This window comes from Aedes aegypti, chromosome 1 (genome assembly GCF_002204515.2).
Source record: "Aedes aegypti strain LVP_AGWG chromosome 1, AaegL5.0 Primary Assembly, whole genome shotgun sequence".
Lineage (NCBI taxonomy): Eukaryota > Metazoa > Arthropoda > Insecta > Diptera > Culicidae > Aedes > Aedes aegypti.
This window is the reverse complement of record NC_035107.1, coordinates 249,817,684-249,844,112: the sequence shown is the minus strand read 5'-3', so window position 1 is coordinate 249,844,112 and position 26,429 is coordinate 249,817,684. Positions and strand designations below refer to the sequence as shown.

Below are 26,429 nucleotides of genomic sequence, written 5' to 3'. Positions count from 1 at the left end.
TTTTTTTAAATTATCGGACAGGTTTGGGCCGGAGGTTCTCCGATTTGTATGAAATTTTCACCAGAGGTAGAGCTAGTCTCAATGGTAAAGGTTATGAACAAAGGACATACAAAACACCCAACAGACCAATGGAGAGTGCTCCAATTGTCGAAAAGCTTCTTCTGACTGTAAAGGGAAGGATGATTTATTGCATTACACTTACAATGCATGTAAATTACTGCAGCCGTTAGCGCACGGTTATGAGGCCCACAATAGAACAAATTTTCCTATGGGAAGCGCGCGGGTGGTCATCGGTTTTTCAATTCTGGCGCCTAAACGGTGAAAGATACCACTTCGGCGTCTATGGACGAAAGTTAGAGTATGGATTAATGAAACAAAAAATATTTTTTTGAAAATTTTTCATGATACAGACGATAGTTTTTTCTCTATTTTTCCGACAATTTTCTCCATGGTGAAAAATTTTCCAGGAAATGTTTTTCTTTTTATACTTTTAGTGGATTGCTGAGAAAATTTCCTCTCGATTTCACTAAAAGACTTTTGTTCTACGATGCATAGTTCAGGAGATATGGAGAGTTTTCCGGGAAAATAGGCCACTATGATTTTTTTGAATTTCACTTTTGGTCATATATCCACGAGCTCTACCTCTGGTGAAAATTTCATACAAATCGGAGAACTTCCGGCCCAAATTTTCCGATAATAAAAAAAAATCCCCTATTTTTAAATTTGGATTTATGTTTTCGGTGTTACTTGGGATACAGTAAGGACCCGATTTTGTCAGCCCCTCGATGAATTTTAGACTGACAGAATGGGGTACCCGACAAAATCGGGTCATTTTATTTTGTTCCTGTTTTTCAAATTTTGGCGTGTTACATTGTTACATGGACGTAAAAGGGGGCGTTGGACATGGACGTAGCCAGGATTTTTTATCCGGGTCTCCCCCTCCCCTTATCCTTTTGAAAAATTCTGAAGATTTGATTCGTTGTGGTTTCTTTGATTAACAATTTTGCTTTGATCACTAAGACAAACGGAGTTCAGGTTTCCTAGTTATAGATGATCGTAAAATAATTTATGATTTTCTCCGAGAACACCAAAATTTTTAAAGAGCCCCATGGGATAGCTAAATATGGAATTTAGTTAATTTTCTATACCCATCGTCCAACAATTTTTATTCTATAATATTTTCAATTGATAAAGATAGAACCTCTATCATTGTTATTTGAGAGGTGTTGTACTGATAGTATCGTCATGAGAATTTTTTGGGAAAGGGATACTATCACTCTAACGTCTACCTCTGATAGAAACCATTCTCTCAGTGATACTATCAGGATACACAAGAGGTGATAGTATCATCTGGCTGAACGTATAGTATCAGTTGTCTATCAGATAGATGATAGTATCATCGTTTATCTGATAATTTTGATGCCTTAACCTGGAATCGAACCAAGAACCTTGCGATCGATAGGCTCGTGCGCACTTCCCTCGTCTATCGAAGCCTTGATATGGGGTGAATGCTAAAACGATATATAAAGCTTTCGAATTGCAATAATCGTTCCATCTTTCTTAAGGCAAAATGTATTAGTTTCTATAGCCCAGTTGGTGAATTCCGGCGAACAATTTCTTTGAAGAGAAAAAATTTCTTCCATTACTCACCAGCAAAAAAAAATGTCTTTTCTTCGAAGAAAATACGTGCCGGAATTCGTCTACAGATCGCCGCGTGTAGAATTGATACACAATAATAACAAAACAAGAGAATCGTGTTTGACCATTCCCCCCTCCGCAACGGTCTTTGTAAGAATTTTTTTTTTTTGAGCCTACTCTCCCTGCCCCTACAGCGTTACGTAATTTGTGGACGGCGCCTTACTCTGCACAAATTAAGTGGCGTTGTGTATTCAATATGACTCTCATCTATTCTATTTCTAACTGCAATGCTATTTTCAGTGTAGTCTGTATTTTTCTGCATTGGCCCTTTCAACGAGTAGAACATAATGAGTGACGTTTAAATAACTTAGTTTTTGTACAGTTTTGGATTGCCGAAGAGATCAATTTAGCTGCCGACAATAGTAATTGCATTGCCGATAAAAGAACAAGTGCCTTGTGGTATTGGTGAGGAAAAATAGATGATTTAGAGAACAAAATAGTGTTTTGTGCATAATAATTACTTAATAAAGAGTGCTGGTAGTTCAGGTTTCTCCTGCTAATTGTTGTGCTTCATTGTTCTATATAATTGCCTTCTTCAAAGTTCAGCTGCTTAGGCTGCCGACAATACGTAAGTTCCCCTAAATTGAAAATGAGTTTTGGACAGATTTGACCACTCATGGCGCCGCCAAGTGCCCCGGGGAAGCCTTGCATAGGGGACATTTCGGTTATGATACCAAAAGATATCATGCGACGGATCATTCTTCATGTTATGTCGTAAACAGAGGAACAGGAGTCTCAAAGTGGATATTTGACTACAGTGGCCACTTTTGGGCCACCGGATGTCCCCAAGGGAACCTGTGATTAGGGACAATTTGAATTGAATTCAAATATATATCGATATTCATTTCAATTTTCAAATGATGTTTTTGCTGAATAAGACATGCTTCCGGAAATCCGGATCACCGGTATCCGGTGGTCATAGATTATCTCCGTGGAAGCACCTTAAAACTAGATAAGTTGACCCGCCCAGTACTTCTTAAAGTTAACTAAAATCGGTCAATGTTTGATAAAGTTACAGCATTGTTGCGCGTTCCATTTATTTTGACAATCCCCTGTAGATATCACTGCATGGTACATGGATGCAAGACATCTTGAGCAATGTTGAATACGAAGTCTTGTCTCAACTACCGACGAGATTCAAATGACCTGAAATGTTCGCCTAAGATCTTCACACAATAATGTTCACGAAGTCAGCTTGAAAACTACGCAAGAATTCGTTTACTACTGGTGAGAGAAGCTGAGAAGCAAGTTCTATTCCAGCTTATACGTAACGCCAAAAGAATGAGATGACTGGGAGGAATAATACTTAAATTCTAGCTTGTTGCCCTTTTTGTAGATACGGCGTATAACCCTACTTCCACGCATCCCATGGCTGCTTTGATTCCCAGATTCTGACTATCAGTCGATGCAGGCAGGCTGTCAATCTCTTAGGACCCCTCTTGATCAGTTTCACTTCAACACAATTCAACGTCCCTTTTTTATTGAATGGCCATAATTTATCTGGAAGCGTGAGCAGGTTGCTTAGCATTGTCCAACATACCGACGCTGTCTTGAACCAACCTGCCGATCAGATCAGCACCATCCACATGTTCACTGTAGTATTGCTTTCACATTTCCATTACATATTTCAAAATTTTGGGCGGAGAATAGGTCATGAGGCGAGAAGAGGAAAACCTTTTGAAAGAAGCTCTCTTGGACATTTGTTTAATTTGTTTACAAAATTCATTCTGATATAAACTAGTTTTTATTTTGTTCTAGGTTTATAAATCATGACCTTATAAATGAGCGGTTCCATTTGAATTCGAATGTCGGTTTACTTTTGTATTTTTTGATTTGGCTGAAATTTGGCATATGCTTTCTATATACCCAAAAATGCCTATTTGCATCATCGGTTCGCCATTTTTACCCTAGCGTTACTTTTGAGAAGGGCCTAGGAAAAAAGCCTTAACAATTTTCAAACAATTAAAACTCAGAAACTATTTGTCTGATCGGTTTGGTGTCTTCCGCAAAGTTTTAGGTTATTGTTGGAACTATCTGTAAAAAAAGTTATGTAATTTTTTTTAATTCGAAAATAAAGCTTAAAAATCCATTTACTCAAAAATCGTTTTTTTGATAATTTTTTATGTTTTTATATTTTAGAGTAGACAAAAAATTGAGTGTTTTGCACAGTGGGTCAAGATGGAGAAATCATGGAAAAAAAGATATGATTTTTTAAAATAAGTTTGATTTTTCAATATAGTCTAAATAAACTTTTTGAATGCTTTTCGACCCGATTTATTAATGTACGCAAAATTTGCAACAAAAAAGGTATATGAGAAAATTTCGCTAATTGCTACCGTTTCCGAGATACAGCGATTTTAAAATTAAATTAACTGAAAATTCACAACTTTTGGTTGTTTTCGGATGTTTTTCGAGTTGATAAAATAAAGAATATTTTTTTCTGAAAGCATTTTATTTCATGTTCTTATACAATGATGGATCGTCCTATTTTGAAAAAGATTTCTTACTTTTTCATAATGTTTACAATTTTTTAACTATCATTACAGTTTGAAAATTGCCTAACTTCTATTTTATCTACGGAAACTGGAATAAATGAATGGTATTTTTGTGTTCCCTGAATAGTTATTGCTTTCGAATATTGTTCATTAAGCTGCTCCTTGATATGTTCATACTCTGTTGTAGTTGTATTTGTGTTAGTTGCTCCTCCTTTCGTTTTTGAGCCCAATCAAATAATTCCTTGGCATTTTTGATGGGATGTTCACGTTCTTCAGCAAGACTAGCCCTAGTAGCCATGCGTTTTATGTTCCCCCTAATGCCATGCGATGTTGCGAAAAAATGCGATTCAACATCTATATCATAGTTTTTCTTAAATTGGCAAATACTAGAAAAGTTCTTTCTATTTTTATATTGTGATGCAGCTCCATCGGACATGAAATAAATTTTGTTCAATTTTAAGTACTTTTCTTGGCGTATAAAATAAATCATTTTTGAGACAAATAAGTTAACGGATATAGAATCATGCCGCAAATCTTCGGAAATTACTACAAAGCTTAAATGATTGAGCTTCATTAAGCTTGAGCTGATGCTTCTATTGTTTCTTCTTCCAAACAAACATCTTCCTCTTCACTACTTGATAAGTCATCACTGCTTGATAATGCTGATCTTTTGGCCAATTGTAAACGACACGAATCGCAAATTTTAAATTGTTCATTAAGCTGATTTTTATCTGCAAATCCTAGTTCAACTAATTTGGCAATATTACTTTCCGTGAGATTTCGGTAACTTTTTGAACACTTTTTTGAAAACACATTTACACAACCTTTGTTGATGGTGATCATTTTATACTTCATTGTTCTAAGTAAAAGATAACTTTTCACTTGATTTTCACTTGCTTGTATATCACATGCTTGTGTCTTTGCTGCTCTTTTTTATACCAACATGGGTACTTGAATCAACTATTAAGTACGTTTCTGTCCGACCACAAAAATATACCAACGTGCTGTACTTTAAGAAAACATCGTTACTCCTCTACTCATAAAGCTTTTGTTTTCGAATGGAAATATTCCATTATCCTAAATCGATATAAATGCATTACTCGTTTTGATTGCTTTATATTCGTTATTTTGTTATTTGTTAACTTTTAACATTTTGTTCCATATTTTCTTGATAATTACATATCAAAATATCACAATGTTGAAGTTGTGTTTCGTTAAAAAAAATTAAAAAAAATATTTTTACAGGGCTCATTTTTTATTTCTCCTCATACCTGAAAATTACCAAATCAATATTTTTTCAAACATTCTAGTCAAAAATTATCTGCTTTTTCAGACAATGAACAAATTTCTAGGCTTATGAACCTCGAAAAATATTCAAAAATGACCGGAAATTGAAAATTATATCATAATTTTGTATTATAATCGCTGTATCTTTAAAACGGTAAAAATGAGCCTGATTTTCCCAGAAACCTTTTTTGTTGTAAATTTTGCGTACTTTCATAAAATCGAGTTGAAAAACATTTAAAAAGGTTATTATGACCATATTCAAAAATTCACCTTTTTTTAAAATCATAACTTTTTTGTCCATGATATCTCAATCTTGACCTACTGTGCAAAAGACTTAATTTTTTGCCTACTTTAACATATAAACAATAAAAAAAAATTAATAAATACGATTTTTGAGAAAATTGATTTTTATGCTTTATTTTCGAAATATAAAAAAATACATCATTTTTTTACAGTGTAAATTTTTTTTCCAAGGCTAGAGTCAAAATGGCGAACCGGTGATGCAAAAAGGTATTTGCTGTGGAACTGCTCAAATAGCTATTTATATGATCTTCACTCGTGTCTGAATTCCGTTTCGTTAAAACACGACTTTCATCCGATTAAGACTAAGTACTGGATGTGAAACACATTTGTATGCTTGCTCTTATAAGTTAAAGTCAGACCATGTTACCATGTAAGTGTCCCGACATCCGTTGATAAAAACGGTCGTTTGCTTCGTTGTTTGTAGCTTTGCAACTTCAATGTCGTCAATACGACCATCAAGATGAGTAACACTAGAATTCCGGTGCCCTTGCTGTATAGATCTGGGTCGATTGACTATTTGTAGCTTCCATTGTCCTTTCCGGTTCCAACCCTCATTTACTTTGTGCAGCTTGCTTCTTCAATAAGGTTAAGAAAACAAGCGTTAAGAAGGAAAGAAGAGTTCAATTCCTCATGGAAAACTATTCCTAATCTTTGCACTACTGAGAAGCGACTGAAATTTAAAAATACTCTTGGGTGCTATCCACAGACGATGTAGATTAATCTTTGAGCATCTTGGATCCCTTACGTATACTATTGGCCATATAAAATGCTATCAAAATTTATAGAGAATAGTTTCTGTACAGATACCTCTCTCTCTTCTAAAAAGTTTATGAACGCTTCGTTAAAAAAATATATATTTTCGGATGTTCGAATACTATCAACAGCAACATCAACGATTTCCACAAGACGGTACTCTAAATAGAAAAGAAAAGCCCTTTGCCAACTGAGCTCCCACATGCAATCAATTCTGGTTTATAAAATCCGCTTCCCCTCGAGGATAAATCGATTGGCTTCATCCACAGACGTTACTTATGGACCATTTTATATTTTTGTCACAATCACCGAACACAAAATTGAATTACTTTTTTGTGTAAATAGTGAGAACATGGTATGACTTGCCATTCTCACAGTGCATCATCCCAAAGGCATTAAGGCTCCCCCAAATCTACGCGACTTTTTACGGCGACAGCGACAAAAAATCGTCGCGATTTTGTTGTTGTGTCGCTGCAAGCACTCTTCTATGAAACCATCTTGACAGACGCGACGCGAATCGGTGCGAAAACGCGTCGCTGTGGCTTAGATGCGCTTATCAAACAGTGCATGCAGCGAAACATCAGCGAAATTGCGACGATTTTTTGTCGCTGTCGCCGTAAAAAGTCGCTCATATCTGGGGGATGAAACTATTTTTTCTATCATTTGTAATGCTAAGCATAACATTCATGGAGTTTAACAAATGAGTATATACTATATATACTGCACAGCTATCAGAATATCAACGTTTTTTCAGGAAGTACCATCAACATTTATAAGCTTCCTCAGAGTATAAAATAAAACTATGTAAATACTATGCAATTATAAATAAAATTGTAAGATATTCATTGAAGTACTTCAAACTGATCAAATGACTCAAATTGACTAAATATATGAAGAAAAAAACTTATCACGAAGAACAATTTCAATGATTTGTTGTAAGCTCGAAAATGATGCACCTTGTTCTCTTCAGTAAAACCTGTCAAAGTTCATCAATCTTCACTCCTACTTACCCAGTAAATCGTTGACACCGGCGAACGTCATCACCAACGATGCCACGAACAGATCGGCGATGGCAAGCGACGCCAGGAAGAGATTCCCAATCCGCCGCAGACTCCGCTCGGTGTAGATTGCTATACACACTAGAATATTACCGGCTACGGAGAGAAATATCACAATCGATAGAAAAACACCTGCAACGGAAAGGGAAGCAGAAGAAAAGACGGGGCGTCGGTTAGAATTCGGTTGTGTTGTTTGCTTGTGTTGGAGTGGGTTTGTGAGGGCTCTCGAGAGAAACCAATATCGCCAAAAAATCCCAATCGTATTCATATCGGTGGATTTGCTTTTTAAGGTATTCAAATTTGAGCGGTTTTTGTCGAAGGACCATTTATGCGACGATTGCTATCGTCGCGTTTGCAAAGACATGGGCGTAGCCAGGATCTTTAAATAGTTCGTTCAAAAATAATTCCAAGGATAGCTTAAAAAACTCCTGCAGAATACTAATAGTAAATTCATAGATTTACACAAGACTTTAAAGTAGACCTCAGAAATTTACCCAAACAATTTTTGTGGAATTTCTACAGTATTCTTGATAGATTGTTCAAATACATGTGCAATGTTTTTACATTGTAAGCTATCTTAACAACAACTACTGTTAGAACATCATCCATCTTTTGATATTCCAGTTGTAATTCCTGGACGAATTATGGGAAGCATTGCCTGTTTGCACCAACAACCAAGGAATTCCCAAATGCATTTTGATAGAAGCTATTGGATTTCTTCTTCTGAAAATTTTGGTAGAAAGTCATGGGAGATTTTCTGGAAGAGTTCTGATAAGAACACTTGTTTAGAAACTTAAAGGTATCACTGAAGACTCAAAATAAATTCTAAATATATGCTGAAAAATATGCAGGAAACATTATTGGTGCATTTATCAGCGAAATTTCTGACGAAATTTTGAGAAAATATGCAAGTTAATTATGGTAGTTTTGCTGACATGCTTCAAGCTACACGACTGTTATACATGCGAAAAGCAACACGACTTACCAAGACACGACATCGACAGAGGCGATAACGCGTCGACGTCGTCATCGTCGCCATCGTCATGTCCTGTGCCACCGCCTCCACCTCCTCCTCCGCTTCCGCCGCCATCACCGGGACCGTCTGTCTGGTTTGCCACCGCCGTCAGGTTACTGCATATGGTAGTCGCTGACACAACCTGCAAATAAAATGGAAAATAAACTCCCGGTTAGTGAGGTACAAATTCATGAGCTTAGGGCATAGGTTCCCAAACTTTTCGGGTACGCGACCCACCTAGTCATCAAGAGAATTTCTCGCGACCCACCAGTGATAAATTGTGGAAAAAAATGAGTTTCGTACTTAAATTTTCGAGATCTTTAATTACATTGTCAGGAAAGTGATAGACATGCAATCTATAAAATTCATGTTCGCATAGTCAAAGTAAGCATCACTGTTGTTTTTGGTTAATTTTCGTTAATGTAAAGATAAACAACGAATTCTTTTAGATTTTCTCCTCACAGGCATCTAGATAAAGGTTATTACCAACTTTCTACTTTGAAATCATTTGCTGAAAATTGTAGTAAAAATGATGAAATTGTAAATGGTTAAATTAATTAACTCATTACACGTGGTAAAAATGAATAAATTATCGGTGGAACTATGAAAAAAAAATCGACGTGATCGGCAGGGATTCAAAGCCAGGACTCTTATACGCTAAATGAGCGCTTTACCAACTAAGCCACCGAACTACTTGTAAATGGTGCATATTTGAAACTTTTTCGTAGTTATACAAATTTGAATAAAATGACTTCATCCAGTAAATATTGTTTGATGGTAAAACTAATAAATTTTTCAATAATTTTTAAAAGATATATAATATTCAGAAATTAAAAATAAATGCGATGTTTAGTTTCCTCAACTAAAAACATTTCACACATCGTTCTTTATAATTCTTGTAAAAATATTACACACGCTATGGTTGTCGCTTTAATATCAATATATTGTTATTTTTTCGAACTAAGATACTGCAAATTATCGAGAAAAATAATCAGAATCTGTTATCATCAAGTTTATTGAATCAATCTCCGAATATTTTGCTCTACGGAATGCAGAAAGTTTGGTCTCGGAATCCATTATGATTCCAATCCCAAGCAAATTGAAAATTCAAGAGATTCTTCACGAGCCGTGAATATTCCTGACTGGTGCAATATCAAACATCTGAAGCATTGATTGAAAAAAATAAATAATGTGTCCTGGAAGTCAAGCTCAAAACGAAATTTTCTCGCGACCCACCAGAAACTGTCCCACGACCCCCCAGGGGGTCGCGACCCACAGTTTGGGAAACTATGGCTTAGGGTATTCATAGGACTGGAAAGATCGAAGTGAGTTTCGGTGGGATTCAATTTAGAAATACACAGGGAAGGTGTACCGGTATTCGCCATGTACCAGTTATTCGCCACCCCAGATTATATACTTTTATACGACACATATGGTTGCCAATTGTTTAGTGTTCGCTAAATTGCCTTAAGATGATACGGAAACATTCTTGGAAACCGCAAAATTTTCTCAAAAAATAATAGAAAATAATCATTTTCCTTAAAACGTTAGCTCCTTTGCACCTATTTTTCGCCATGGTGTTCCTGATAACATAATAATGTCGTCCACGAAGCAAACAAATTGTCCGGATCTCTTGAAAATTGTGCCTTTACTGTTAAGTCCGGCTCTCCGCATGACACCTTCAAGCGCAATATTGAACAACATGCACGAAAGTCCGTCGCCCTGTCGTAGTCCCCGCCGAGACTCGAACGAACTGGAGTGTTCCCCCGAGATCTTCACGCAATTTTGCACAGAGTCCATCGTTGCTGATCAATCTTGTGAGCTTTCCGGGAAAGCTGTTCTCGTCCATGATCTGAAAACTGTACCTATATCATTATTTGATAAAAACATATTTGATTTAGATTTTTTTCAATACACAATGCTTCAAAATCCAATTTGGTTATGTATCGTTGAAGCTTCCTAAAGAATTATCAGTCATTTTGACTCCAAACATGAATACAGTTTCTCCACACTTCTTAAGTAATATATCATCATCTCACTACCAAAGCCCTTAATGGATGTATACCCGTAACCACCAACTAATTGCCAATGGCCAATTACATCGTTCACCTCACCAACTGACAAATGGTCCCGGCAAATCTGCACTCCGAATGAGCCAACGAATTAATTATTTCCAACTTCTTCTCGTTTCCAGCCCATATCATATCTACCGAACAGGTTACCCATAAACCGGAAGCACAAGAAGGCAAATGACTCCCTTAGGGACCGATCGATTACCTGACCGGAAAACTAACAATTATGTATTGCATCTCTCGGCCGCCAGTTATCGCCCCACGCCGTCGTCGATTGTTTCCCGAGAAAATGGTCGAATCCATTACTCTCCGGTCACTGCTGGGGGGTACACTATGGTCCACGAAGTGGTCAAAATACGAAACAATGCCTTGCTCTGATTCGCGTTTCTTGTTCAGTATATCATAGTTTATCTTAAACATAATTGATATATCTGTAGAAATTTTGTTACAACAGTATGATTTAATTCGAATTTATGAGAGAAATAATGTTTTCAGTGTCAAAGCAAGTTATTTGTCTTCAAAATAGAAACTTCAAAGATTCTTGCCTAAAATGAGACCAAAAAGTTACAAAATTACCAACAAGAGACCACACAGAACCAAATAGGAACCTAATATGTAAATCTAAAAGTACCTAGAGTTACTGAGAAATTTACCAAAATTTTCCTAAAGATATTCAGAAGTTTTGTTTTGGGAATTCTTCATGACATTATGACAAGTACTACTTGTTATATTTCTGTAGTTTTTTTTTAATGTTTTGTCCAGGAATCAATTCAAATAATTGTACGATCCTTCATGAATTTGTTCAATGATTCTACCATCGTTTTCTCTAAGACTTCCCTCAAGATTCTTGTTCAGAACATATTCAAGAATTCAGCCAGTTTTATACTCCAGAGATTTTCTTAAATTTCCTACAATATTCTCATTTAGTCAGTTTCTACGGAAACTGCCCATAGTGAGGTTTGATGGGGATTTCCTACAGCAGGACAGAATAACAGCCAGATGAAACAAAATAGCCATGGGAAAATTGAAATTCCTGCCTCGTCGTAGTGGACTCTGGAGGGGGCGGCTATATATTTGCTCTGTACTGCCCATAACTGCATATTTGTAACATTCGACAAAAGTAGGCATTGAGTAAATGGGATACCAAGTTTATATTTTACTGCAGTATGGGAGGAAACGAAAATTTCAAAAAATCATTAAGAATTCAAAAGAGCTTATTTGAGGCTGAAATCTTGTACAACTCATACCGCATATTGGGTGAATAGACAGAAAATAATTCTGATAGAAATTTCGTTGCTACTACATTATAAGGCTCATGTATAATCTCAATGTGACTGTTATGCGGTTACATTTGCCAGTGTGACAAAACAACTTGGTATTTTTTTCGAATTTTCTAGAACAAACTCACAGATTTTAGTAAGTTTATCGAAAGTATTTATCATTTGATGACTCTCCCCGGTATTAACTCCAATTTGTCAAAAATGTCGAATGTGACTGTTATGCAGTTATGGGCAGTGTAGCAAAACAGGAAAAAGCAGCCCAACGACCCGGCATGAATGCTGATCTAATCTACAGGGGGATTATCGCCATCGCCCTTCTTCTTTGGTATGGCGTGTATTGGCAGAAGGAGATGCACGCTGTCGTTAGTAATGATTTGGTGGAATCAATTTTCCCATGGTTTAATATTAGTATATGCTGTTGGAAAGAGTGTTAGAGGTACTTAAATCTGCTGGGCAAACAATAAGGTTTTTGAAGACTTTAAGGGTATCGCCTATAAACATGTTTTGCCGTAACAAATAATTCAGTAATATTAAAAACATTTCCACCATAAAAAAAAAACTTTTTAAATGGACAATGTAACTTCTAAAATTGAAGTCCATCAAAACATCTATCAGAAATTTTCTCTGATCTTCCCTAGAAATCATTCGAGGATACCTCTAGAAATCGAATCAAAGTTTCAGTCAAAATCCTTTCTATATATCTCTATTTTTTTAAATCATACTATTACACTAAAAAAAACTTCTAACGAAAAGCCTGGCACAATAAGGATGGGATGGCAATTCCTTAGGGTATGGGAATGGAGAATGTAAGTAAATAATGGAAATGGAGAACAAAAATGATGATGAAGAATGGGGAAAGGAAATGGAATTGAAATGGAGACTTGAAATTGGAGACTCGAAAATAAAGACTCGAAACTGGAGTCTTGAAAATGGAGACTCGAAAATGGAGACTCGAAAATGAAGAATCGAAAATGGAGACTCGAAAATGGAGACTCGAAATTGGAGACTCGAAATTGGAGACTCGAAAATGGAGACGCGAAAATAGAGACTCAAAAAAGGACACATGAAAATGGAGACTCGAAACCGAAGACTGGAATTTGGAGACTCAAAAATGGAGACACAAAAATGGAGACTCAAAAATGAGACTCGAAAATTGAAACTCGAAAATGGAAACTCGAAATTGGAAACTCAAAAATGGAGCCTCAAAAAAGGAGTTTCAAAAATGGAGACTCGAAAATGGAGACTCTAAAATGAAGACTCAAAAAAGTAGACTCGAAAATGAAGACTCGAGAATGGAGACTCAAAAATGGAGACTCGAAAATGAAGACTCGAAAATGGAGACTCAAAAAAGGAGACTCGAAAATAGATCCTCGAAAAAGGAGACTCGAAAATGGAGACTCGAATATGACGACTCCAAAATGGAGACTCGAAAAAGCAAACTCGAAAATGAAGACTCAGAAATGGAGACTCGAAATTGAAGACTTGCAACTGAAGACTCGAAAATGGAGACTCGAAAATGAAGACTCGAAAATGGAGACTCGACAATGGAGACTCGAAAATGGAGGCTTGAAAATGGAGACTCGAACTGGTTGAAACAGGAGAATCGAAAATGAAGACTCGAAGATGGAGACTCGAAATTGGAGACTCGAAAATGGAGGCTTGAAACTGGAGAATCGAAAATGAAGACTCGAAAATGGATACTTGAAAATGGAGACTCGAAAATGGAGACTCAATAAAGTAGACTCGAAAATGAAGACTCGAGAATGGAGACTCAAAAATGGAGACTCGATAACGAAGACTCGAAAATGGAGACTCAAAAAAGGAGACTCGAAAATAGATCCTCGAAAAAGGAGACTCGAAAATGGAGACTCGAATATGACGACTCGAAAATGGAGACTCGAAAAAGCAAACTCGAAAATGAAGACTCGAAAATGGAGACTCGAAAATAAAGACTCGAAAATGGAGACTCGAAACTGGAGTCTTGAAAATGGAGACTCGAAAACGGAGACTCGAAAATGAAGAATCGAAAATGGCGACTCGAAAATGGAGTCTCGAAAATGGAGACTCGAAATTGGAGACTCGAAAATGGAAACTTGCAACTGAAGACTCGAAAATTGAAACTCGAAAATGTAAACTCAAAAATGGAGCCTCAAAAAAGGAGTTTCAAAAAAGGAGACTCGAAAATGGAGACTCGAAAATGGAGACTCTAAAACGGAGACTCAATAAAGTAGACTCGAAAATGAAGACTCGACAATGGAGACTCGAAAATGAAGACTCGAAAATGGAGACTCGAAAATGAAGACTCGAAAATGGAGACTCAAAAATGGAGGCTTGAAAATGGAGACACGAACAGGTTGAAACAGGAGAATCGAAAATGAAGACTCGAAGATGGAGACTCGAAATTGGAGACTCGAAAATGGAGGCTTGAAAATGGAGACTCGAAAATGGAGACTCGAAAATGGATACTTGAAAATGGAAACTCGAAAATGGAGACTCGAAAATAGAGACTCATAAAAGGACACTTGAAAATGGAGACTCGAAACCGAAGACTGGAATTTGGAGACTCAAAAATGGAGACTCAAAAAAGGAGACTCGAAAATTGAAACTCGAAAATGGAAACTCAGAAATGGAGACTCAAAAAAGGAGTTTCAAAACAGGAGACTCGAAAATGGAGACTCGAAAATGGAGACTCAAAAAAGCAGACTCGAAAATGAAGACTCGAAAATGGAGACTCAAAAATGGAAACTCAAAAATGAAGACTCGAAAATGGAGACTCGAAAATGGAGACGCGAAAATGGAGACTCGAAAATGGAGGCTTGAGAATGGAGACTTGAAAATGGAGACTTGAAAAAAGAGACTCAACAAAGGAGACTCGAAAATGGAGACTCGAAAATGAAGACTCGAAAATGGAGACTAAAAAATGGACACTCGTAATTGGAGACTTGAAAATGGAGACTCAAAAATGGAGACTTAAAAATGTAGACTCGAAAATGCAGTCTCGAAAATGGAGACTTAAAAATGGAGACTCTAATATGGAGACTAAAATATGGAGACTCGAAAATGAAGACTCGAAAATGGAGACTCGAAATTGGAGACTCGAAAATGGAGGCTTGAAACTGGAGAATCGAAAATAAAGACTCGAAAATGGAGACTCGAAAATGAAGACTTGAAAATGGAGACTCGAAAATGGAGACTCGAAAATGGAGGCTTGAAAATGGAGACTCGAACAGGTTGAAACAGGAGAATCGAAAATGAAGACTCGAAGATGGAGACTCGAAATAGGAGACTCGAAAATGGAGGCTTGAAACTGGAGAATCGAAAATGAAGACTCGAAAATGGAGACTTGAAAATGGAGACTCGAAAATGGAGACTCGAAAATGGATGCTTGAAAATGGAAACTCGAAAATGGTGACTCGAAAATAGAGACTCAAAAAAGGACACTTGAAAATGGAGACTCGAAACCGAAGACTGGAATTTGGAGACTCAAAAATGGAGACTCAAAAAAGGAGACTCAAAAATTGAAACTCGAAAATAGAAACTCGAAAATGGAAACTCAGAAATGAAGCCTCAAAAAAGGAGTTTCAAAACAGGAGACTCGAAAATGGAGACTCGAAAATGGAGACTCGAAAATGGAGACTCGAAAATGGAGACTCGAAAATGGAGACTCGAAAATGGAGACTCGAAAATGGAGACTCAAAAAAGTAGACTCGAAAATGAAGACTCGAAAAAGAAGACTCAAAAATTTAGACTCAAAAATGAAGACTCGAAAATGGAGACTCGAAAATGGAGACGCGAAAATGGAGACTCGAAAATGGAGACTTGAGAATGGAGACTCGAAATAGGAGACTCGAAAATGGAGGCTTGAAACTGGAGAATCGAAAATGAAGACTCGAAAATGGAGACTTGAAAATGGAGACTCGAAAATAGAGACTCAACAAAGGAGACTCGAAAATGGAGACTAAAATATGGAGACTCGAAAATGAAGACTCGAAAATGGAGACTCGAAATTGGACACTCGAAAATGGAGGCTTGAAACTGGAGAATCGAAAATGAAGACTCGAAAATGGATACTTGAAAATGGAGACTCGAAAATGGAGACTCAATAAAGAAGACTCGAAAATGAAGACTCGAGAATGGAGACTCAAAAATGGAGACTCGATAACGAAGACTCGAAAATGGAGACTCAAAAAAGGAGACTCGAAAATAGATCCTCGAAAAAGGAGACTCGAAAATGGAGACTCGAATATGACGACTCGAAAATGGAGACTCGAAAAAGCAAACTCGAAAATGAAGACTCGAAAATGGAGACTCGAAAATAAAGACTCGAAAATGGAGACTCGAAACTGGAGTCTTGAAAATGGAGACTCGAAAACGGAGACTCGAAAATGAAGAATCGAAAATGGCGACTCGAAAATGGAGTCTCGAAAATGGAGACTCGAAATTGGAGACTCGAAAATGGAAACTTGCAACTGAAGACTCGAAAATTGAAACTCGAAAATGGAAACTCGAAAATGTAAACTCAAAAATGGAGCCTCAAAAAAGGAGTTTCAAAAAAGGAGACTCGAAAATGGAGACTCTAAAACGGAGACTCAATAAAGTAGACTCGAAAATGAAGACTCGACAATGGAGACTCGAAAATGAAGACTCGAAAATGGAGACTCAAAAATGGAGGCTTGAAAATGGAGACACGAACAGGTTGAAACAGGAAAATCGAAAATGAAGACTCGAAGATGGAGACTCGAAATTGGAGACTCGAAAATGGAGGCTTGAAAATGGAGACTCGAAAATGGAGACTCGAAAATGGATACTTGAAAATGGAAACTCGAAAATGGAGACTCGAAAATGGATGCTTGAAAATGGAAACTCGAAAATGGTGACTCGAAAATAGAGACTCAAAAAAGGACACTTGAAAATGGAGACTCGAAACCGAAGACTGGAATTTGGAGACTCAAAAATGGAGACTCAAAAAAGGAGACTCGAAAATGGAGACTCTAAAACGGAGACTCAATAAAGTAGACTCGAAAATGAAGACTCGAAAATGGAGACTCGAAAATGAAGACTCGAAAATGGAGACTCAAAAATGGAGGCTTGAAAATGGAGACACGAACAGGTTGAAACAGGAAAATCGAAAATGAAGACTCGAAGATGGAGACTCGAAATTGGAGACTCGAAAATGGAGGCTTGAAAATGGAGACTCGAAAATGGAGACTCGAAAATGGATACTTGAAAATGGAAACTCGAAAATGGAGACTCGAAAATAGAGACTCATAAAAGGACACTTGAAAATGGAGACTCGAAACCGAAGACTGGAATTTGGAGACTCAAAAATGGAGACTCAAAAAAGGAGACTCGAAAATTGAAACTCGAAAATGGAAACTCAGAAATGGAGACTCAAAAAAGGAGTTTCAAAACAGGAGACTCGAAAATGGAGACTCGAAAATGGAGACTCAAAAAAGCAGACTCGAAAATGAAGACTCGAAAATGGAGACTCAAAAATGGAAACTCAAAAATGAAGACTCGAAAATGGAGACTCGAAAATGGAGACGCGAAAATGGAGACTCGAAAATGGAGGCTTGAGAATGGAGACTTGAAAATGGAGACTTGAAAAAAGAGACTCAACAAAGGAGACTCGAAAATGGAGACTCGAAAATGAAGACTCGAAAATGGAGACTAAAAAATGGACACTCGTAATTGGAGACTTGAAAATGGAGACTCAAAAATGGAGACTTAAAAAAGTAGACTCGAAAATGCAGTCTCGAAAATGGAGACTTAAAAATGGAGACTCTAATATGGAGACTAAAATATGGAGACTCGAAAATGAAGACTCGAAAATGGAGACTCGAAATTGGAGACTCGAAAATGGAGGCTTGAAACTGGAGAATCGAAAATGAAGACTCGAAAATGGAGACTCGAAAATGAAGACTCGAAAATGGAGACTCGAAAATGGAGACTCGAAAATGGAGGCTTGAAAATGGAGACTCGAACAGGTTGAAACAGGAGAATCGAAAATGAAGACTCGAAGATGGAGACTCGAAATAGGAGACTCGAAAATGGAGGCTTGAAACTGGAGAATCGAAAATGAAGACTCGAAAATGGAGACTTGAAAATGGAGACTCGAAAATGGAGACTCGAAAATGGATGCTTGAAAATGGAAACTCGAAAATGGTGACTCGAAAATAGAGACTCAAAAAAGGACACTTGAAAATGGAGACTCGAAACCGAAGACTGGAATTTGGAGACTCAAAAATGGAGACTCAAAAAAGGAGACTCGAAAATGGAGACTCTAAAACGGAGACTCAATAAAGTAGACTCGAAAATGAAGACTCGAAAATGGAGACTCGAAAATGAAGACTCGAAAATGGAGACTCAAAAATGGAGGCTTGAAAATGGAGACACGAACAGGTTGAAACAGGAAAATCGAAAATGAAGACTCGAAGATGGAGACTCGAAATTGGAGACTCGAAAATGGAGGCTTGAAAATGGAGACTCGAAAATGGAGACTCGAAAATGGATACTTGAAAATGGAAACTCGAAAATGGAGACTCGAAAATAGAGACTCATAAAAGGACACTTGAAAATGGAGACTCGAAACCGAAGACTGGAATTTGGAGACTCAAAAATGGAGACTCAAAAAAGGAGACTCGAAAATTGAAACTCGAAAATGGAAACTCAGAAATGGAGACTCAAAAAAGGAGTTTCAAAACAGGAGACTCGAAAATGGAGACTCGAAAATGGAGACTCAAAAAAGCAGACTCGAAAATGAAGACTCGAAAATGGAGACTCAAAAATGGAAACTCAAAAATGAAGACTCGAAAATGGAGACTCGAAAATGGAGACGCGAAAATGGAGACTCGAAAATGGAGGCTTGAGAATGGAGACTTGAAAATGGAGACTTGAAAAAAGAGACTCAACAAAGGAGACTCGAAAATGGAGACTCGAAAATGAAGACTCGAAAATGGAGACTAAAAAATGGACACTCGTAATTGGAGACTTGAAAATGGAGACTCAAAAATGGAGACTTAAAAAAGTAGACTCGAAAATGCAGTCTCGAAAATGGAGACTTAAAAATGGAGACTCTAATATGGAGACTAAAATATGGAGACTCGAAAATGAAGACTCGAAAATGGAGACTCGAAATTGGAGACTCGAAAATGGAGGCTTGAAACTGGAGAATCGAAAATGAAGACTCGAAAATGGAGACTCGAAAATGAAGACTCGAAAATGGAGACTCGAAAATGGAGACTCGAAAATGGAGGCTTGAAAATGGAGACTCGAACAGGTTGAAACAGGAGAATCGAAAATGAAGACTCGAAGATGGAGACTCGAAATAGGAGACTCGAAAATGGAGGCTTGAAACTGGAGAATCGAAAATGAAGACTCGAAAATGGAGACTTGAAAATGGAGACTCGAAAATGGAGACTCGAAAATGGATGCTTGAAAATGGAAACTCGAAAATGGTGACTCGAAAATAGAGACTCAAAAAAGGACACTTGAAAATGGAGACTCGAAACCGAAGACTGGAATTTGGAGACTCAAAAATGGAGACTCAAAAAAGGAGACTCAAAAATTGAAACTCGAAAATGGAAACTCGAAAATGGAAACTCAGAAATGAAGCCTCAAAAAAGGAGTTTCAAAACAGGAGACTCGAAAATGGAGACTCGAAAATGGAGACTCGAAAATGGAGACTCGAAAATGGAGACTCAAAAAAGTAGACTCGAAAATGAAGACTCGAAAAAGAAGACTCAAAAATTTAGACTCAAAAATGAAGACTCGAAAATGGAGACTCGAAAATGGAGACGCGAAAATGGAGACTCGAAAATGGAGACTTGAGAATGGAGACTCGAAATAGGAGACTCGAAAATGGAGGCTTGAAACTGGAGAATCGAAAATGAAGACTCGAAAATGGAGACTTGAAAATGGAGACTCGAAAATAGAGACTCAACAAAGGAGACTCGAAAATGGAGACTAAAATATGGAGACTCGAAAATGAAGACTCGAAAATGGAGACTCGAAATTGGAGACTCGAAAATGGAGGCTTGAAACTGGAGAATCGAAAATGAAGACTCGAAAATGGAGACTTGAAAATGGAGACTCGAAAATGGAGACTCGAAAATAGAGACTCAAAAAAGGACACTTGAAAATGGAGACTCGAAACCGAAGACTGGAATTTGGAGACTCAAAAATTAAGACTCAAAAAAGGAGACTCGAAAATTGAAACTCGAAAATGGAAACTCAAAAATGAAGCCTCAAAAATGGAGTTTCAAAACAGGAGACTCGAAAATGGAGACTCGAAAATGGAGACTCAAAAAAGTAGACTCGAAAATGGAGACTCGAAAATGGAGACTCAAAAATTGAAACTCGAAAATGAAGACTCGAAAATGGAGACTCGAAAATGGAGACGCGAAAATAGAGACTCAAAAAAGGACACTTGAAAATGGAGACTCGAAACCGAAGACTGGAATTTGGAGACTCAAAAATGGAGACACAAAAATGGAGACTCAAAAATGAGACTCAAAAATTGAAACTCGAAAATGGAAACTCAAAAATGGAGCCTCAAAAAAGGAGTTTCAAAAAAGGAGACTCGAAAATGGAGACTCTAAAATGGAGACTCAAAAAAGTAGACTCGAAAATGGAGACTAAAATATGCAGACTCGAAAATGAAGATATTTTTTTTTTTCTATCTCTATTAACGAGATTTTTAGCCCTGGGCTAGTTCATCTCGGGACCAACGGCTTAACTTCCCTTCCGAAGGAAGTCGTCACTGAAATTTTTTTGTGACTATCTCGGGGATGGGTTTCGATTCCAGGTCCTCGGCGTGAAAGGCGTGTGTTCTAACCACTACACCAGGTCCGCCCCCCACCGAAAATGAAGACTCGAAAATGGAGACTCAAAAATGGAGACTTAAAAAAGTAGACTCGAAAATGGAGACTAAAAAATGGAGACTCAAAAATGAAGACTCGAAAATGGAGACTCAAAAATGGACACTCGAAAATCGAGACTCAAAAATGGAGACTTCAAAATGGAGTTTCGTAAATGGAGACTGGAATGGAATGGCAATGGAATGGAAATGGAATGGAAATGGAATGGAAATGGAATGGAAATGGAATGGAAATGGAATGGAAATGGAATGGAAATGGAATGGAAATGGAATGGAAATGGAATGGAAATGGAATGGAAATGGAATGGAAATGGAATGGAAATGGAATGGAAATGGAATGGAAATGGAATGGAAATGGAATGGAAATGGAATGGAAATGGAATGGAAATGGAATGGAAATGGAATGGAAATGGAATGGAAATGGAATGGAAATGGAATGGAAATGGAATGGAAATGGAATGGAAATGGAATGGAAATGGAATGGAAATGGAATGGAAATGGAATGGAAATGGAATGGAAATGGAATGGAAATGGAATGGAAATGGAATGGAAATGGAATGGAAATGGAATGGAAATGGAATGGAAATGGAATGGAAATGGAATGGAAATGGAATGGAAATGGAATGGAAATGGAATGGAAATGGAATGGAAATGGAATGGAAATGGAATGGAAATGGAATGGAAATGGAATGGAAATGGAATGGAAGGATGGAATGGAAATGGAATGGAAATGGAATGGAAATGGAATGGAAATGGAATGGAAATGGAATGGAAATGGAATGGAATGGAAATGGAATGGAAATGGAATGGAAATGGAATGGAAATGGAATGGAAATGGAATGGAATAATGGAAATGGAATGGAAATGGAATGGAAATGGAATGGAAATGGAATGGAAATGGAATGGAAATGGAATGGAAATGGAATGGAAATGGAATGGAAATGGAATGGAAATGGAATGGAAATGGAATGGAAATGGAATGGAAATGGAATGGAAATGGAATGGAAATGGAATGGAAATGGAATGGAAATGGAATGGAAATGGAATGGAAATGGAATGGAAATGGAATGGAAATGGAATGGAAATGGAATGGAAATGGAATGGAAATGGAATGGAAATGGAATGGAAATGGAATGGAAATGGAATGGAAATGGAATGGAAATGGAATGGAAATGGAATGGAAATGGAATGGAAATGGAATGGAAATGGAATGGAAATGGAATGGAAATGGAATGGAAATGGAATGGAAATGGAATGGAAATGGAATGGAAATGGAATGGAAATGGAATGGAAAGAATGGAATGGAAATGGAATGGAATGGAAATGGAATGGAAATGGAATGGAAATGGAATGGAAATGGAATGGAAATGGAATGGAAATGGAATGGAAATGGAATGGAAATGGAATGGAAATGGAATGGAAATGGAATGGAAATGGAATGGAAATGGAATGGAAATGGAATGGAAATGGAATGGAAATGGAATGGAAATGGAATGGAAATGGAATGGAAATGGAATGGAAATGGAATGGAAATGGAATGGAAATGGAATGGAAATGGAATGGAAATGGAATGGAAATGGAATGGAAATGGAATGGAAATGGAATGGAAATGGAATGGAAATGGAATGGAAATGGAATGGAAATGGAATGGAAATGGAATGGAAATGGAATGGAAATGGAATGGAAATGGAATGGAAATGGAATGGAAATGGAATGGAAATGGAATGGAAATGGAATGGAAATGGAATGGAAATGGAATGGAAATGGAATGGAAATGGAATGGAAATGGAATGGAAATGGAATGGAAATGGAATGGAATGGAATGGAATGGAATGGAATGGAAATGGAATGGAAATGGAATGGAAATGGAATGGAAATGGAATGGAAATGGAATGGAAATGGAATGGAAATGGAATGGAAATGGAATGGAAATGGAATGGAAATGGAATGGAAATGGAATGGAAATGGAATGGAAATGGAATGGAAATGGAATGGAAATGGAATGGAAATGGAATGGAAATGGAATGGAATGGAATGGAAATGGAATGGAAATGGAATGGAAATGGAATGGAAATGGAATGGAAATGGAATGGAAATGGAATGGAAATGGAATGGAAATGGAATGGAATGGAAATGGAATGGAAATGGAATGGAAATGGAATGGAAATGGAATGGAAATGGAATGGAAATGGAATGGAAATGGAATGGAAATGGAATGGAAATGGAATGGAAATGGAATGGAAATGGAATGGAAATGGAATGGAAATGGAATGGAAATGGAATGGAAATGGAATGGAAATGGAATGGAAATGGAATGGAAATGGAATGGAAATGGAATGGAAATGGAATGGAAATGGAATGAATGGAAATGGAATGGAAATGGAATGGAAATGGAATGGAAATGGAATGGCAATGGAATGGAAATGGAATGGCAATGGACTGGAAATGGAATGGCAATGGAATGGCAATGGAATGACATTGGAATGGCAATGGAATGGAAATGGAATATAAATGGAATTGAAATGGAATGGAAATGGAATCGATCTTTTTCTTCTTCCTTAGCAAATGTTTCCATCCTTTTTGCCTAGGTCGTCGAGCACAATGAAAAAATGTACAAGCAAAAAATTTATCGATTAATTATTGGCAAGCCTCCAGTGCTAAAAGCAGTCCGCCTTTCTCAGCAAGATGAATATCGAAATTCCCATGAAGAGAGCACCAGACCTCACTTACTCCGCGGCCACTATTTGTCTGGAAGACCACCACCGAGTGAACGCATGAATGGACATGTTAATAAATCCAGACCATATAAGCCAAACCAGACCCATTACTGCAAAAGTTGGCAAGCGAACCGAATGTGAAGGTCGTTCTCCCAGAAGGAAAATCTGCCAGAAAAGCAGCAAGTCATTAGCAGCGCTAGCAGAGGCTTTTGGCGATTTGACGAGCTGGCAGCTTGAGCCAAGGTTGAGGAACAGACAAACAGATGTAACTCTTAGAACAAATTCATCATCTGTAAGCCATGTGTCACGAAATACGATTAAAAGCAACAAAGCCTGCAGAAGGCGCTAGTGTAAAACGCCAAACACGAAGGTAAAAAAATGCCTACGCCATCTAGTTGTGTGGTATGAAAATGATCGCTCAATGTGTGGTCAATCGAACTTTAGACAGTTTTATATCTGTTTGTCTGTGGTTGAGGGATCGAACTGCCAAAGGGGTTTAAATACGTAGGCATGATGGCGTGAAAGTCAATACATTGTAAGGGTCGGATAGAATAGAGCTCAAGTAACTTTGAATGCATACTAGTTTCGTTTTTGTTGAGGTACAATGTATCAATATATTTTTCGCTTAACTTTTTACAAGAGCTGATGAGCAGAAATTTAAATTAAGAGCATTTGGTAAAGGCCCTTATTTTTTTCTTTGGTCTGTTTCAAAAATTCTGCGAGATTTTCCCGCAAAGAATGGTCCGTTCGTTGAAGACGGAGCTACGCTCGCAACGGTTAGGCACAAGTCTGTAATTAATCAGTTTGTGTCGGAAGCTGATTCGATCGAATTTGATTTTCTCTCTGGAGGTCAAGTCATGGTTGCAGTGTTTGGTTTGGCAGACGGACAAGCATTCAGAGGAATTGATCAAGACGTACGATGAGATGGCAATCGACCATTTACAACAGTATAATTTACGAAGTGCTGAAGTGTTTATTCTCACCAGTTCATTCGTGTTATTGACATTGTCGAGACTGTGCGGTACATGCGGAGGTTAATGATATTAGATGGAAATTGAGGGTTTATTCAATATGGTGATTTGATTGATGTATTATCGCATCTAATTGCACGTTTTGCTGATCCGGGTTGGTTTACATCGGAGGGACAATAGTTTCGTAATACATATGATTACTTGTATGGATCAATGTTCTACTAGTGGTAAGCCAATGGAGAGATCAATGATGAATAAAGAAGAAATTGAATTAGTACTCATGCAAATTATATAGTTTTTGCTCCATTCGGCTTAAATCATGGTAAATCTCATCCTACCAGATTTTGGATAGAATGTGATGAAATTTAAGATTGTATGGCAATCACTAACGAAAAAGTCAACCTTTTGTATTTGACCATCTAGCTCTTCATTATTAGCTATTATAATAAAAAATTTCCCAGTTGCACGATAAACTACTCTTTCAAATTCCATAAAAGTTTGGAAAACGATCCGAGCAGGACTAGATGCGTAAAAGACTTAAATATACTCATGCGGAACTAACCGCTACACAACATCAAAGTTCCGTCTATATTCCTAAGAGCATCTTTTAGGTTCAGAAAGGATTCCACTGTCAGCTACATTGAAAATTTGTTGAGACCTCCCTAACTAGGTATCATTGAAGCTAATTATATTTGTAATTTTTGTTTTAATTCTTTCGATATCTTGTTGATTTCCAATTCAAATTATTGTTATATTTTTACTCCAAACAATGTCCTCGAAACAATCCGTTTACCGGTTAGGCAGCGTCCATTTATTACGTAACGCAAAAATTGGAAATTCTTGACCCCCTCCCCCCTCCGTAATGCTTTTTGTATGAGAAATTTCAAATTTTTGTATGAGCCGTAACGCTCGAGCCTACTCCCCCCCTCCCCCTAGAGCGTTACGTAATTTATGGATGCCGCCTTATGTTTTTTACTCGATTTCTTTCCGCTTTCTACGCCGCGTGTACCGCAGCATATCTTTCCCAAAACACACTTTCCCAATAGTAGTTGGATTGTGGAACTCAGCCTCAGCGTCATCGGTCTCAGCAGGATTAAGTTTGTACAATCATAAAACACTATACGCGAATGCCCTTGGCTATTCGCGCGATGGAAAACTTTTGCGGTATCTGCCGGCAAGGTTAGAACATTTCTTTGGGGAAAAAGTTTTCCCATGCAATTCTCCACCCTCTACGGGTATGACTGTCCTATGTCGGTTGTAGTTTGCAGGTAAAATATCTTTTCAGATGGAAAGTTTGAGACATGATGTTGAAAACATCAAATTAAACTATCAATGAAGCTCAACAAATTCAAATTGTTGTACAAGTACGACAAATAAGCAGTTAACGACATTTCCGGAGTTGACAAGCTTGTCAGGAGGGAAAACCCCCAACCTCGGCGAGACAAAGTTTTCCACGATGGACGGAACCGCGAAGCTAAAGGGGTGACGAAAACGATTGTGTAGAACATGAGATAGCTCGCAGTGAATCGCGTGGATAGTCGAAAGAAAAGAAAAAAGTATACTTGGTGCTAGAGTAAATTTGCATTTCAATCCCCCGTTGTTTTACGAATATTTGTTTTTTATTTTGTGTTTCTTAAAATGATGTAGCTCGATGAGATCATAAAATCAACTGAAATACAAAATATTTCAACAATATTTGACTAACTTCACAACATAGTGTTTCACTAGCAAAATATCAAGATATTTTGTAGAAGATTGAGTGAAATTATCATAAAAATATGTTAAGAATCGAAGTACAATCCCAACATTTGGATATTCAGCTATTCTTATTAATGTGTATATTCCTTTTGGAAAACTACTGATTTCTCTTACTGATATATGTAAATTTCTCTCATCTTCCTT

The 26,429-nt window shown here is 37.3% G+C and overlaps 1 protein-coding gene across 2 annotated transcripts in view; it reads right to left on the bottom strand.

Moving 5' to 3' along the window:
* Window positions 1-26,429, bottom strand: part of LOC5563724 (dopamine receptor 1) — a 373,859-nt gene that overhangs the window by 260,128 nt on the left and 87,302 nt on the right. For both annotated transcript variants that reach the window (XM_021837519.1, XM_021837518.1), the window contains exons 2-3: window positions 8,580-8,751; window positions 7,547-7,726 (exon numbers count right to left, since the gene is read on the bottom strand). In XM_021837519.1, the coding sequence (XP_021693211.1) occupies window positions 7,547-7,726; window positions 8,580-8,751 (352 nt within the window). The remainder of the gene's footprint in view (window positions 1-7,546; window positions 7,727-8,579; window positions 8,752-26,429) is intronic.